At 41.7% G+C, this 14,668-nt stretch overlaps 1 protein-coding gene across 1 annotated transcript in view; it reads left to right on the top strand.

The window, feature by feature from the left end:
* Window positions 1-14,668, top strand: part of LOC119648551 (dynein heavy chain 12, axonemal-like) — a 56,416-nt gene that overhangs the window by 25,025 nt on the left and 16,723 nt on the right. The window contains exons 6-9 of the mRNA XM_038050321.1: window positions 754-996; window positions 1,117-1,353; window positions 1,415-1,579; window positions 8,441-11,344. Coding sequence (XP_037906249.1) covers window positions 754-996; window positions 1,117-1,353; window positions 1,415-1,579; window positions 8,441-11,344 — 3,549 coding nt within the window. The remainder of the gene's footprint in view (window positions 1-753; window positions 997-1,116; window positions 1,354-1,414; window positions 1,580-8,440; window positions 11,345-14,668) is intronic.

The following is a 14,668-nucleotide window of genomic DNA, read 5'->3' as shown; positions in this document are numbered from 1 at the left end:
GGTATCGGTTAGCTGCTCAGCAGCTTCATCTCTATACAGGGAGCGCACGTTCCATGAGAAACTGTGCAAATCGTTATTCCGTTGTTGCCGGGCTCGTCGTTGTGTAATCCGTCCAGTCCGAGGCTCTTGTTGCGGCTTCGTAGCAAGTTCTTTTCCGTGTAGGGTTGTCAGCCCTAGCCTTTTTGGGATGGGTCAATGATGTTCTGGGCGTATGGGGCTATCCAGCCTAGCAAGATAGAGGAGAATATCTTATAGATGGTACTCAGCAACGTGATACCTCTATAATTGCTGCACTGTGTGATATCTCTCTTTTTATGTATTGCACAGATAATGACTAGCCAATCAGGCATTGGTTCTCTGTCCCACACCTTGAGCATAAGTTGATGGGCCGCTTGGGGTAGTTGTTCGCCCCATATTTAACTAGTTCGGCTGTAATTCCATCGGCTCCTGGTGACTTACGATTTTTAAGCCAATAAATTACACGAACAGTTTCTTCTATGCTTGGTGGTGGCAGTATTTATACATTGTCTTCATTTGGCGGGGCTCCAACCCGCCGGTATATTGGTTGCCAAACAATTCATCAAAATATTTAACCTTCCAATATGTCCATTCGGTCAGAAATCTGATTTGTTCAAATTAAGGTCATAATGATATCTTACTATAATTGTTAGTAATTGATAGTAATAAAATGTCTACGCACTTTTCAAAGGGAAAACCTTCTTCTGCTAGGCATTGATTTGTTTTTATTTTCAGGCAGCTCATTTCATCCGAAAGAATTGCAAGCAATTGCTTCATCCCGGGGAATTCAGTGTTTTACGAACTACCTTTGATATATTTGAAATGTTAATATCAGGAGCTATTGAGGAAAATCCCGAAGATTATGATAAATATTTGACTGCGTGGTTCGAAGCAGCTCTCCTTTATGCTTTGCTGTGGGGCATAGGTGGGATCTTGGATGAGGAGTCCCGAGAAAAATTCGATGTTTTCCAGAAAAGTGTAAGTGAAGAAGAGAAATTGAGTCCAAACAAAGGAGAGCAATGGCTTTTTTTTGAATGAATCGTTTCAAACTTTCCTAGGCTGATTTCAAGGATGTTTCAAATCTTCATATTTTTTAAGGTATGGAACGGACAAAGCAAGGAGGCTCTAATTCCAGAAATGGTTGGAGAAATTGAAATTTCAATCCCGTTAGAAGGGATGCTGGTTGATTATGTTTACATTTTTATTCAAAAAGGAGCATGGAAATATTGGCCAGAGGTCGTCAGGCGAATGGAGCCCGAAGAAAGTGCATTAGGAATCCAAGTCCCCACCATTGATACTGGACGCTACATGCATATACTGGAGTTGCATATAAAAGTGTGTACTTTATTATGTATTTTCTAAGAGTAATTAATATTCGCATTGTTACTATTTTCAGCATAAGAAAAAGATGTTGCTGGTTGGTCCAACTGGTACAGGGAAAAGTTCATATATGCAAAATATGCTCATGAATACGCTGTCTCCTGAGTTATATGTTCCGGCTTTTGTCACATTTACCGTAATGATTACTGCCAATCAAACACAAAATTTATTCATTTCGAAGGTAAGGTGAACTTTTGATTTTAAAAAGTTTTATGTACCTTATTCCTCGTCTCCTTTAAGAGCAGTCGAAACTGTTGGGACTCAAGTATCTTTCGATATTTTGGGGAAAATAATTTCACCTCACTTTAGGAAGAATAACTGAGAGTAGTAACCCTAGATCCCTTGATCTTGCTAGATTATTTGCTACATTCCATTCGTTGCTTGGTAGACAGGTAGGTAGACAGACACGTGTCAGTGACCGAGGAGCCCATTTAGCGTTGTAGTATGCCGGTTCACGACCTCCTAAGACTATGACTGCTGCAAAGCCCAACCGGTACATATCTTCAGAGCCAACCTGTAGCATTCACGAAGAAAAGCAGCCCTCCCACCCTGCAACTAGAGGTCCTCAAAGAATGGTTTACCTTGTGTCCATTGCTCTAGCTAGAATTGGGCAATGGAAAAGGAAGCGCCTGAGGGTTTCCCCAATGCGCTGCCGGTCTTCCACTCTGCCCTGGTTGGGAAGTCCACAACAAAGTTTGCCGTCAAGTTTGACTTGCATGTGGGGTAGCCTGTGGGGAATGTCCAGAGTTCTCGAAGTGCTTCGTTTAGGAACTCACGAAGACAGAACTGGACGCTACAATGTATTTAATGTGGAGGTCTAGGGTGAGGAGGCGGTGTAGTACAAAAAGAGCACCTACCGGGCAGGACTGCAACTTTGAATCTTATTAAGCTTCCTTGTATTGTACTTTTTTCTCAGCACCTCATCATACAATAGAGTGGTGTGTGACGATTTGACGTACCATAGCTGTGTATGTTCAGATGACCATCCTCGGTCGGAGACCTCATTTCACTGAAAAGGTCCTCTTTGAGACATAGAAGGCTATACAGGCGTTCTTAACCCGCAGTTCTATTTAGCTTTAGATTCAACATTACACACAGATCCTTCACATTGGAGGAGATGTTTTGGTGATGTATGGCGCCAGTTCCTGAGCCACACACAGGCGGACCTTTCTCCATGCTCCTTCCTGGAGGGAAACATCCTTGACACCAATATCACCAGTTGTCAGCATACGCCGCCACCTTTACCTCGCTCCTGTCCAATATCCGTAAAATTATGTCGATCACCATCAGCCAGAGCACCGGGGTGATGACGCCACCCTAGGGCGTGCCGCTGTTCACAGTTCTGGCCAAGGGGTCCTGGTTCTTGGCATGGATATTATACAATGCGTGAAATACTCCCTCCAATCCAAAACTGATCATGGTTTTCTTGATGGGGTTAGTATTAATGTTAATGAGTGCCCCTTCTATATCCAGAAGGCAGCAATAGTATTATTATTATTATTATTATTCTGAAAAGTCGCACCGCGTCTTTAAAGAACTATTGTGCCCCTTTTACTGGTTATAGTGTACCTATTAATCATAGTATCTCAAGCAAGCCTATAACCGTGAGGAACTTTAGTATGTTCCCTACTTCCAGATCTTTCAATTTTCCATTTGGTATTAAGTGTTCTCCCAGATACCACGACCTACTTTGAACAAGTGCCGAATACTGTCCCAGGACGTGTATAGAGGTTTCATCACACTCTGCGCAAAACCTACAGGCAGTGTCCGTAGATATCCCTAGCTTCCCTAGGTGATAGCTTAGCCGACAGTGACCAGGGAGAATTCCCGTTGTGATTCGGAGGTTCTTTTTGGTGAGGTTTAAGTAATCCTTTGTGCGCTTAGGTTCGTATCCCCCAATAAGCACCCTGGACTGTTCCATCCCTGGTAGACCCGCCCAGTATAGTTCCCTCAACCGTTCCTCTTCATTTCTTAGAGTCATAGCCATGAAACCGTTTCCGATTCCACAGAAGGGTTCTGGCCCGTGTGAAGGCGTCCCTGCTCCCTTCTTGGTTAGTTCGTCCACTGTCTCGTTGCCTCCCAACCCAACATGGCCTGGAACCCGGAGTATCCAGACCTTGTTGGATGAGCCGAGTGTATTCAGTGTCTCAAGGCATTCCCATACCAGTTTAGAGTTCACCTGGTTGGACCTAAGTGCCTTGATCGCTGCTTGGCAATCGGTGAGAATAGCAATGTTCTGCCCCTTGTGCTTCCTTTGCAGATTAAAGGAGGCACATCTGTCTATGGCGTATATTTTCGCCTGGAATATGCTAGTGTACCTGCCCATTGGCTCGAAGTACATTTTGCTTGGACCAATGACAACAGCACCCGCTTCCTCTACTGTGAAGGATCCGTCAGTGTACTAAGTAATCAGTTGATGGTTTAAGCCGTATGTCACAGCCACGCTCTCCCAGTTTGCCTTGTTAATCCAATGTGTTTCTTATCGAAATGAAACCTCGTTGTCATGTTATCCCCTGGTATTAGTAATTCGAGATACCGCCTAGAAAGAATATCAATCTTCCTTCGGTTCAGGCAGCTCCCCGCCTCACTGATACTCCCGGCCATCCTGAGTATTGCCCTCTTTGCATCTGTATGTGCAGATGGAGAGGGGTTAATCCCAGAAGGACCTTCAGAGTTGCCGTTGGGCATGTCCTCATTGCCCCACTGATACACACGCAAGGTAGTCTTTGGAGTTGTAATTCCCTGGCTTGTGTGCTTAGTTCGGTTCTTTCTGTCTAGATTACCCCTCCATAGGTAATCATTGGCCTTACTTTTGCAGTATATATCCAAAGTAGTATCTTTGGGTTGCAACCCCATTTTTCCTGCTATGGAAATACAAGTCATCAGAGCCCTCGTGACTTTCCGACAAGTGTTTCCGACATGTGTCTTCCAGAGAAATTTTTGGTCGTCCGCGTAACCCTAGACTTTATTCCAGTATTTGTTAGCACGTCCAGGAGTTCGTCCACTATCATACTCCATATAAGCGGCGATGACAATAGAATTTGTAAATGTGGGTACTTCTATTTGCCTGCTTTCTAGCATTCTGCCCATCCAGAATGCCTGGGTGTTTCCCACTCCCTTGCGGCTCAGGGCATCTTGTATCTTGTATCTTGTATCTCTGTGTGCGATATGTTGTCGAATTCTCCTTCGATGTCCAAAAACGCCCCCAATGATATTTTTTTGTTTCTATGGCATCCCGTAATACATCTGTCAACTGATGCAGAGTAGTTTTAGTTGACCGTCCTGCCCGGTAAGCGTGTTGACAGTGATGTAGGGGGTTACGCTTTAGAACGTTTTGAGTACGAACGATGTTAGGTAAATTGGTCTGAAAGATTTAGGGTGAAAAGGATCCTTTTTATCCGCTTTCGGAATAAAGACCACTTTTGCCCGTCTCCATGCCCTTGGTATGTATCCCAGCTATAGTATACTGCTCGATCTTATTTCTGATATTGGACTAAACATAGGAGAGTGAGGACTTAAAATGTATGCCCCGAAAAGTGTAACAGGTCTCGTTCTCACAACCTATCTAACCGAAAAATTTGATAAAATGCACAATGGTGCCTCCATATGAAATCCAGACTTCAAAATACATGTCATTTTGATATCTGCTCAAATAAAGTTAATGATAATATACTATCATATTTCAGAAAACCGTATTTAAGTCCATCCTCGAAGTATTTATAAGTAATAATAAAGTGTATAATTTTGGAAAGTTTTTCAAAAAATCCAACCATTACCCGGAGCATCCAGTTTCCGGTATTGCGATTAGTTTCTATTCTTCACGTACTGTATAAGAGTAATTTAATAATAATAAGCAATTATTACTTACTATTGTCGCAGTAGGCGTTGCGACCTTATCTTGTTGCAAAGTGAATCATTTTCCCCAAACATACCAAAAATTTAAGGCAATATATTTTCTTCCAGAATCGCTTTATAACCATTCTGAGAGAGATCAAGCAATCATCCACCATTACTCCAATTTATTTGGGAGCTTTTAAGTGTTGGCATGGAATTGCCATAAATTGTCCGATTCTGCGTTTTGTATAAGGTCGCTCGTATGACCCAGGTAATTTCAATTTCGACTTGTCGGAAAACTCGATCCCAATGCTCCTCACTCCACTCGATATCCTCACGGGTCCACGCTTCATTACAAATATTGTAATTTAACAGATCTACGTCCATGGAGTCCGTACTGGCGTGGAAAACCCACAGAAATTGGTACATTTTCAGACGAAGTCAAATCTTCTTCTAAATTAACTGCTATTTTAAAATGATCCCAAAGGGGGACAACCAGTGAAATGCTCGATTTTATCTTGGCGAAATTATTCTAGACGCCATTACGGCGGCTCCTTATTCGGACATCAGTTTTTAACATACATATATAGTGAATTACATTATTCTAGGGGGAATTCAAGGGGGGTCTTCATACATGCAAAAAGGGGGTGTAAATCTTTTTTCTCAGAATATAGTCATGTGGGATATCAAATGAAAGGTCTCAATTAGTACTTTTCAAAGTTGTTTTAACATTAAAAGCACAAGGAGGGAGGGCGGGGCTGAAAGGTGATCATTTCTTTCGCGCGTCCATTCTCAGAACTAAACCATCCGAAAAAATCTGAAAAAAAACGCGAAGCATAGCGGCACCTATTCCCTAAATTACTCTTCTTGTTTCTTATGTCACCCTCTACTCCCACCCCACAATTTCATGCCAATCGGTCTTGACTGAAAGATTGATTCAAGCTGTTTGATAACGACTTGTGCAAAGAGAGATCATCATGCATTCTCATGAAACAGTATTTTTTGACTTCGTCGCCTATTTACCTTGCAAGCGGTAAAGTTGTCTGTTCAACATGGAGAAATGAGATCACACCGCACCCCGTTTTTGTAAAGAAAAAGTCCTTGATGCGACATAAGGAAGCCCCTATCTTTTGAAGACGAAAATTGTCACTCCTCTTTATAATATTTTCTACCCGCGAGGTGGCACCTAATATGGCCATCGCGGCCATGTGTCGTTATTATATGTTTCAAAAATGTTTGTGGAAACCTTACCTGATATTTAAATGCCGCCCTCAGAAAGCATCCTTCTTCTGTGCATCAAAAACTTCCTTTGCTGATTAAAATTATATTATTTTAGTGCCCCGTTGTTCTTGAGCTCAGATCTCGCGGACCGGACATTTCAGATTGTGAGATAAGTATAGTGATCCATCTTCAATTTACACTTTGATTTTCTAATCAAAGCTTAGAAATGTGTACAATCGTATTTATAATCTAGTTATCGGATAGTTTGAAAGAGTACTAATCTGTCGCAGCGGAAGATCGCATTTTCGGTTCAGTATTTGGCTAAATTGGGATATCCCAGCTTTCAGTCTTCAGTGATTTGTTAAGTTGTTCATTATCTAATCAGATTGGAAAACTCAAAAATCTACTTTTTTTTGATTATACAAATAAATATTTGAAACAGATAATGGGACTTTTTATAGTTAACCGTTCTGGAATAGGATTTGTCTTCGTTATCTACAATGGAATTTCTCATTATGGATACTGAACTAGGATAAAAATCTAAAACGGTTTAACATATTACAATGGATTAAGACTATCTGTTGTGTAGAGTGAAATTCTCAAAAGAGACCCAAAGTCCTGCATCAAAGAGGCAACCTTAGTATTTATCACTCCGTCGCAAATAGTATTTAAAAAGATTTGACAGTTTTGTTCACGCTAATGAGGTGTGTAAGTTAACAGTCAGTTGCATGCTGTAACCATGAGTTTGAAATTTCATTTGATTCTTGATTTGTTCTTAGGACGATGATCTTTGTCATGCGCAGAAACTATAGATGTTCTCAGGGAGTGACGTTTTCCTTGACTTCCCCCTTCCTTCCGTTATTTCTTTGTCTTCTTTTCTTTTGCATTTTCTACTTCCCTACAAATACAGCAGAATGATTATGCAGTATTTTGTTAGTTTTTTTCGACTTGTTCACACTGAGCAATCTACCTCCTTGAATCTCAATTTCTGCATGACGACAGCTCCTTCTCCTGTAGCTTTGTCACTTCCTACCCGGGAAAACTTTGTCGACTAGGAAAGGGCCAAAAATAAGAAAGAGGAAATGCTCGCCAACCATCCTCCTAGACTAAAATTGAAATACCGGTCTACGCCAAGTGAACAGGTCTACCTAAAACCTCAGCAATCTGGTCCCAATCATAAGAAAGCGCTTTCCGCGTTGAATACAAAGAACTCTCCTTAGCTTTTCGGCGTACCAGCCCAAAATAGTGTGAAACCAATACACGAGGAGTAATTGTAAATAACTGAGATAAAAGGGGTACCATGATTTCCACGCTTACAGATTGAACTTCCGACTGAATACCAGTTGCATCGCGTGCGACTGACCATCGGTGGTCGGGTATGAGTTACCACTTTGCAAAAAATCACTAGAACTGGTCGTAAATTTTCTGTCGGCGTCTCGGAGTGACAACAGTGGACTTCGCACACGGTTTTTGCAATGAAGTGCATATTAGTTCACCTTCATGACCTTCTCTAATTTAAGCACAGGTATATTCAAGTGCAGTTTTTCCGGTCCTTCTTAGAACTGGTGAGTGTGATGACAATTATAATCAAAGGCCAAGTGTTCATTTCCTGAATCGGCCCTTATAAACGTGTCTGTAAAAGGTTGACATAAATCAATAGTGTAGGCAATAGTGCAGTAAATTTCACGTCCATAAAATTATAAATGATTATCGAACATCAGTTATAGATAGAAGAGAGGAGTAGGACTTCCGAGAAAAAAAGGTTGCTGTGTATCAGACAGGATACAAGATGTAGGATATGCTTCCAGCATTATCAATAATATCAAATTTCCAGCAACATAATCTTATTAAACCTAAATTATACGTTCCCTCCTAATTATTCTTTCTTAGGTCCCATCTATGAATAACTAAATTCATGTTCATGTTCATCTATCTAGTATTTCATTTATACTGGTGAATTCGACTCATTATTTCCTTCCTTTTTCAGCTCATCAAAAAGAAGCGCGGTATATTCGGCTCACCTAAAGGTAAGACGACGGTTATTTTTGTTGATGACATGAACATGCCAGAGAAAGAAATCTATGGAGCTCAACCACCTCTTGAGCTCCTCCGGCAATATTTTGACTACAAACACTGGTATGACCTCAAGGATACCAGCAAAATTTACCTAAACGACATATTGGTCTTATGTGCATGTGGCCTACCCGGCGGAAGCCGTCAGGACGTGTACGCAAGATTCCTTTGCCATTTCAACATCTTCTCCATTAACACATTCTCAGAAGAAACTGTCAGCAGGATCTTCGCCGCAGTTCTGCTCAACGGTTATCGCAAAGGCGGCCACGCCTCTGATGTTATCACTTCAGTGAATCAAATTGTTAGTGCAACCCAGCAGGTGTATAAGTTAATCAGTAGCGGATTGAGACCTACACCAGCTAAGTCGCACTACGTGTTCAATGTTCGAGATATATCCAGAGTTTGTATTGGATGTTCGCTAATGAGGAAGGAATCCGTGGAGCACAAGAAAATGTTTGGTAGAGTTTGGTACCATGAATGCCTCCGTGTTTTTTATGACAGGTTAATAGATGAGTCTGATCAGAAGTGGCTTTTCCAAGTTCTGAACGATGCGATCAGAGACAACTTTAAGGACAAAGTTGAGTCGGTCTTTGATAACCGATTGAATGAAAACAAACAGATTACCATGGAAGCGGTAACTAAGGTGATCTTCGGATCATTCATGGACGAAGATTCAGCCGCTGATGAGAAGCGCTACGAAGAGATCGACTTTGACGTGTACACAAATTTCGCTTACAAAAGTTTAGATGAATATAACTCGACGCGTAGATCAAAGATGAATATTGTATTATTCACGTATGCCTTGCAGCATCTAAACAAAATCTGTCGAATTATGTCTATGCAAGGAGGAAGCGCCCTTCTAGTAGGGATTGGCGGATCTGGTCGTCAATCACTGACAAAGCTAGCTGCATCCATGTGCGGCGAAGCTCTATTTCAACCAGAAATTACAAAGAACTACGGGGTGAATGACTGGCATGACGACATCAAAAAAGTTCTCAAAGAAGCTGGAGGGCTAGGAAAACATTGCGCGTTTCTTATGACTGAAAACCAAATTAAGATGGAGTTGTTTCTGCAGGACATCGACTGCTTATTGAATCAAGGCGAAGTCCCTAATATTTTTGCAATTGATGAAAGACAGGAAATTCTAGAGATGGTTCGTTTAGCAGCTCAGGGGGGTAATAGAGCTGTAGATGTTTCCCCGCTGCAAGTATTTTCCTTCTTTGTAAGCCGATGCAAACAGAAACTGCATATAATCCTTTGCTTCAGTCCAATCGGTTCCGCCCTTCGCTCTCGCATCAGACTTTATCCGTCCTTAGTCAACTGTTGTACTATTGACTGGTTTCAGTTGTGGCCTCAGGACGCTCTTCAAATGGTGGCAGAGCGATATATGACAAATATTCAAGTGCCACCAGAGGTGAAAAAGGCTGCCATAGTTGCTTGCGAACACTTTCATGTAACAGCCAACGAAGTAATTAAGGACTTTTTCGCTCAAACGGGCCGAATAATATATATAACATCTGCATCTTTCTTGGAGTTAATTAAGTCATTTGAAAATTTAGTAATGAAGAAGCAAAAGGAAATTATGTCCGCAAAAATGAGATATGTTGGTGGTTTGGAAACGCTACAGAAAGCGTCTGCAGCAATTGAGATAATGTCAGTTGAGTTGAGTAACTTACAACCTAAGCTAGAGGTTATGGCTGAGAAATCAAGAAAAATGATGGTCGAAATTAATAGGGAAACTATTACGGCCGCCGCCGCCGCTGAACAAGTAAAAAAAGACGAAATTGTAGCCAATGCTCAAGCTCAATCTGCTCAGGCCCTGAAAGATGAGTGTGAAAAAGATTTGGCTGAAGTCATGCCAATTTTAGACGAAGCCTTGGCAGCTCTAGATACCATCAAAGCTGCAGATATCACCCTACTCAAGTCAATGACCAACCCCCCTGCCGCTGTTAAGTTGGTTATGGCTGCAGTATGTGTGATGAAAGGAGTAGCACCAGATAGGGTTGCTGAACCCGGCACTGGAAAGATGGTCAATGATTACTGGGGTCCTAGTAAACGAATTATAGCCGATATGGGATTTATGAACTCTCTGAAAAACTTCGATAAGGACAACATTAAACCTGAAATAATGGCGAAAATCCGAAAGGAATATATTCCTCACAAAGACTTTAAACCTAATGTTGTGGCAAAAGCGTCAAGTGCTGCCGAAGGAATGTGTAAATGGATAATTGCAATGGACCTTTATGATTCTGCAGCGAAAATTGTTGCACCCAAAAAGGCGAAATTAGCTGCAGCAGAGAAAGAGTACTCCGAAACTATGGAGCTATTAAATGAGAAACGAAACTTAGTAAAGACGTTGGCAGAAAAAGTTGCTCGTTTGAATGCAGACCTTGAGAAGGCCAATGCTCAGATGCAGAAGACCGCCGATGAAGTCGACCTGTGCAAGAACAAATTATCTCGCGCTCAAGCTTTGATTGGGGGCTTGGGTGGAGAGAAGTCTCGCTGGACTCAAGCGGCTCATAATTTACAATCTCTGTATGAAGATGTGCCAGGGAATATTCTGATATGTTGTGGGGTGATCGCGTACTTGAGCGCCCTTACTGCCCCTTTCAGAAACAGATGTATTGATGACTGGTTCGCAAAATGTAAGACTCTGAACATTCCATGCTCGTCGACGTACAATTTTGCAGAAGTTTTGGGGTCGGATATTACAATCCAATCATGGAATATTGCTGGTTTGCCAAGTGATGCGTTTTCTTCGGAGAATGCAGTGATTATGGATAATTCCAGCAGATATAGTTTATTCATAGATCCACAGGTGAGTTTTCGATCAAGGCGTGTTTCCTTTTTGTTTTTGTGTTCTTTCTTTGTAGCAAAAGCTAATGATTATTAGGGCAGTCGTGAGGTTTTTTCAAGCTTTAGCGCAGTGCGCTATGGAATCGATGTTTGAAATTCCAATACAGGGAATTGCATGTCTGTACAGCTCTCAAGCCCCACACAAGTGGAGAGCATCGTTAAACCTTAATTTGTTGCCCATACTTTGGCAACTAATCTCATATTTTTCCTCTCGAGTTTTCTACAAACGAATTCTCTTCGGTTTTCTGCACTTAAATTTCAGATAGTCCCTGTGATATTTGGATCGATGTGTCATGGATGTTTATGTTTGTCTTTGTACAATGCGCTGCAGTGAACTCATCACTTGCACAGCGTTAAAGGTGATAATAATGAGACTGATGTACAATCTCATTGGTAATCAAATAGGAGGTTATAATACGAGAAAGACACTCTGTGGATGCCATATGTCATACTCCACAAAGAGCAAATAGGATACTTACAATGCCTGGCTACCACCTCTGGTCACAATGCTCCCAAGGCAGCGGTCGGAAGCGTATGATGAGTAACATTGGTTTAAAAGAAATCGTAAGCAGCATTTTTTCAAAAACTCAAGTTTTGCCAGTAGCATTTACTATTAAAGCCATATGACCAACTGAGATACCATACGTGATCCAGAATTCATTCAATAGAGTCCTAATCCTATTTACATCTTCAGTAAGAGGATGCTTTTTTATGATATAATCATGTATCATATAAGGGCGAGAATTGATTTTTAGAAAAGAATTCTTTCTTCATCTTAATCGAGAGTTCTGCCGACACTGATTAGAGTTAATCGAAGTAAGGGGGCGTATTCCTATCTTTTCTGTATTATTCTGCTATTATATTCTGAAAAACCTGTTGAAAACAAGCATGCATCCCCAAACGGTCCACTACCAAATGCTTCCTCTAGGTATGCCTCCATGACAGAGTGATTCTGGTCTAAAATAAGAAGCATCTCATAGTAGAATGCTACGCATTAACAGAACCATCCGATATAGAGGGGAAAATGCTTCCTACGAGAACTTAATATATTTTTAGAGAGGATTGCTAAAGACAAACGTGGGCTCTGACGACATCATGTGTAAATATGTAATATGGCTGCTTCGGCCCTTAACAAAATATGTCCACTAAAGAGACACTGTCTTGAAAATGACGGTGCTTCTTGGAGTAAGTGTTATGAGGCTATTGGGTCAAACTTGTGTTGACTGGCGTTGTTGCTGGGATCGGACTGTACCTCGTAAATCCATTGGCGGTAGTATACTAATTAAAATTAAACATCCACTCCGCACCGAACCCATCTCCTCCTCCTCTGGCTGCCCTTATGATCCCGTTGGCTTACGTGTCTCCCCGTCCAACTCCGTTCCGCTCATTGCATCTTGTATATACTTCCCTTCTGCTTGACCCTCGCATCTGTATGAAAACTGGTTAACAGTTTGTTTGAACTCCTTACTGCAAGGATCCCTTCCCTCCGTTTCTTCCCGCGCCCCCCCCCCCCCCCCTAATCACCCTAGGTTTTCAATTCCTTCCAACAACTTCCCCCTCCCCACTCTTCTCTTCTTTTATCAATACTTGTTCTGCTCTGCAAGTCAACACTACCAAAAATTCCATGGACTCACGATCTCTCTTCTCCAAGCTATCTACTTCTCCATGTTTCCTAGCACATTGTCGGTCCAACTCCGATCCTTCACGAAATTAACTAAGTTCAATTTCTGTGAAGCCAACTTAACCTTACTTTAATCAACTGGAATCCGCTTCTAACAATGTCACCGGCCTCGCTCATTTCAAGGCTATGTGCTCCGCTGTGAAACCAGCGGCTAAAAAATTGTACAAGCGATACCTGATGATCATCAAAGCTGCTCGTGTTAGCGGGGATTTGAAACCGTTTTGGTCTAACACTCGCTATAACCGCTATACCCTATTATAACTTTGTTAATAATAGTGCGATTTCCACCGCACTCGGTAGTATCAGGTTCTAAATTTGTGGTGCTATAATCAACTTAAGGGGGGTTTCGCAGCCAATTACCAAAAATTATAGTAATATGCTGTTATTAACTTTCTTGAATAGATATCGATATGGAGGGTATTTCGGAGCCTAGGCACCATATAGTGGCAGCCTCATGATTTTTAAAAATTTTCCGATTGGGTAGTTTCTGAGAATGGGTCCGTTAAAGAAAATATCAATTTCACGGTTCCCACCTTTGCACCAAATTTGGTGTAAATCGCTACAATCATCTCCGAGAAAAATGCGTGTGACGAACAGACAACCAGACAGTAAGCCAAAAAAGAGGACCGCAAGGGAGGAAGTAAGTTGCTCTCCAAGTGGTCCGGTCCGTCATCAAGTGGGTGTGGACTTAGGACTCCCAGCATTCTCAACAAAAAAATTCACTTCGGCCTGGGTTAGGTCAGGGCAGAGGTGAGGCAGCGCCTGATGAGTTACCTCTGCCCTGGACGAAACCGTCAGTCAACTTTTTTGGAAAACTTGGGTGTTTGACCCAAAAAAGAGGAGTCCGTGGACTACAAGAGAGGAAGTAAGTTGCTTCCCAACTGGTCCGGTCCGTCATCAAGTGGGTGCGGACTTAGGCTTCCAGCATTACTGTATTTCAATCCACGACTGGATTGGACATGAAAATAGCTTTCTACTTTTTTCTACTGCAACTATTCTCCCCATATGATTCTCTATTTCATCATTAACATGAATATTGTTAGCGACACGATGTGCGGCGATATGGTGCTATTTAATGCCTTTTCAAAAACATACTTGATGTCTCCATCGGCAAAGGTGGGATACGAATGGGGTTGCAAGAACACTATATTTAGGATGGATCACTAGGATCTAACCAGCAAGATTAAAAGATGAAATCAAGTATACTTGGAGCCTATCTGGAAATCCAAATAGAAGTCTTAAGGTGGAATAGGTTCGTTTCCAAAGTTTTCTCTTCGTGAAGTTTAAAGATTTAATGAGCGTAATTTGTAATGATCCGGAAGTATACACATATTCGAAATAACATAACAACGGCTGATTCGAATTTGAATAATTTGTCATTTTTTCGATTTATTCGATAGTGGACACCGACCGACCATCAATCACACTACTTTGATCATCGTTTCTGCCCTCAGTGACAAGGTCGACTGGAATCATCTCCGTTATCACCACCACCGCCTTACCATTTGGCACGCACACTCTAGTCGCTTTTAGAGCTTGGTTCGGCGTCAGTCACCACCTGTAGATGTTTATGGTATAGTCAGATTATAAACGGCCGTATGTCCA

This window comes from Hermetia illucens, chromosome 2, assembly GCF_905115235.1.
Source record: "Hermetia illucens chromosome 2, iHerIll2.2.curated.20191125, whole genome shotgun sequence".
Lineage (NCBI taxonomy): Eukaryota > Metazoa > Arthropoda > Insecta > Diptera > Stratiomyidae > Hermetia > Hermetia illucens.
The sequence above is the reverse complement of the archived record's forward strand: the minus strand, read 5'-3'. Positions and strand labels throughout refer to the sequence as shown.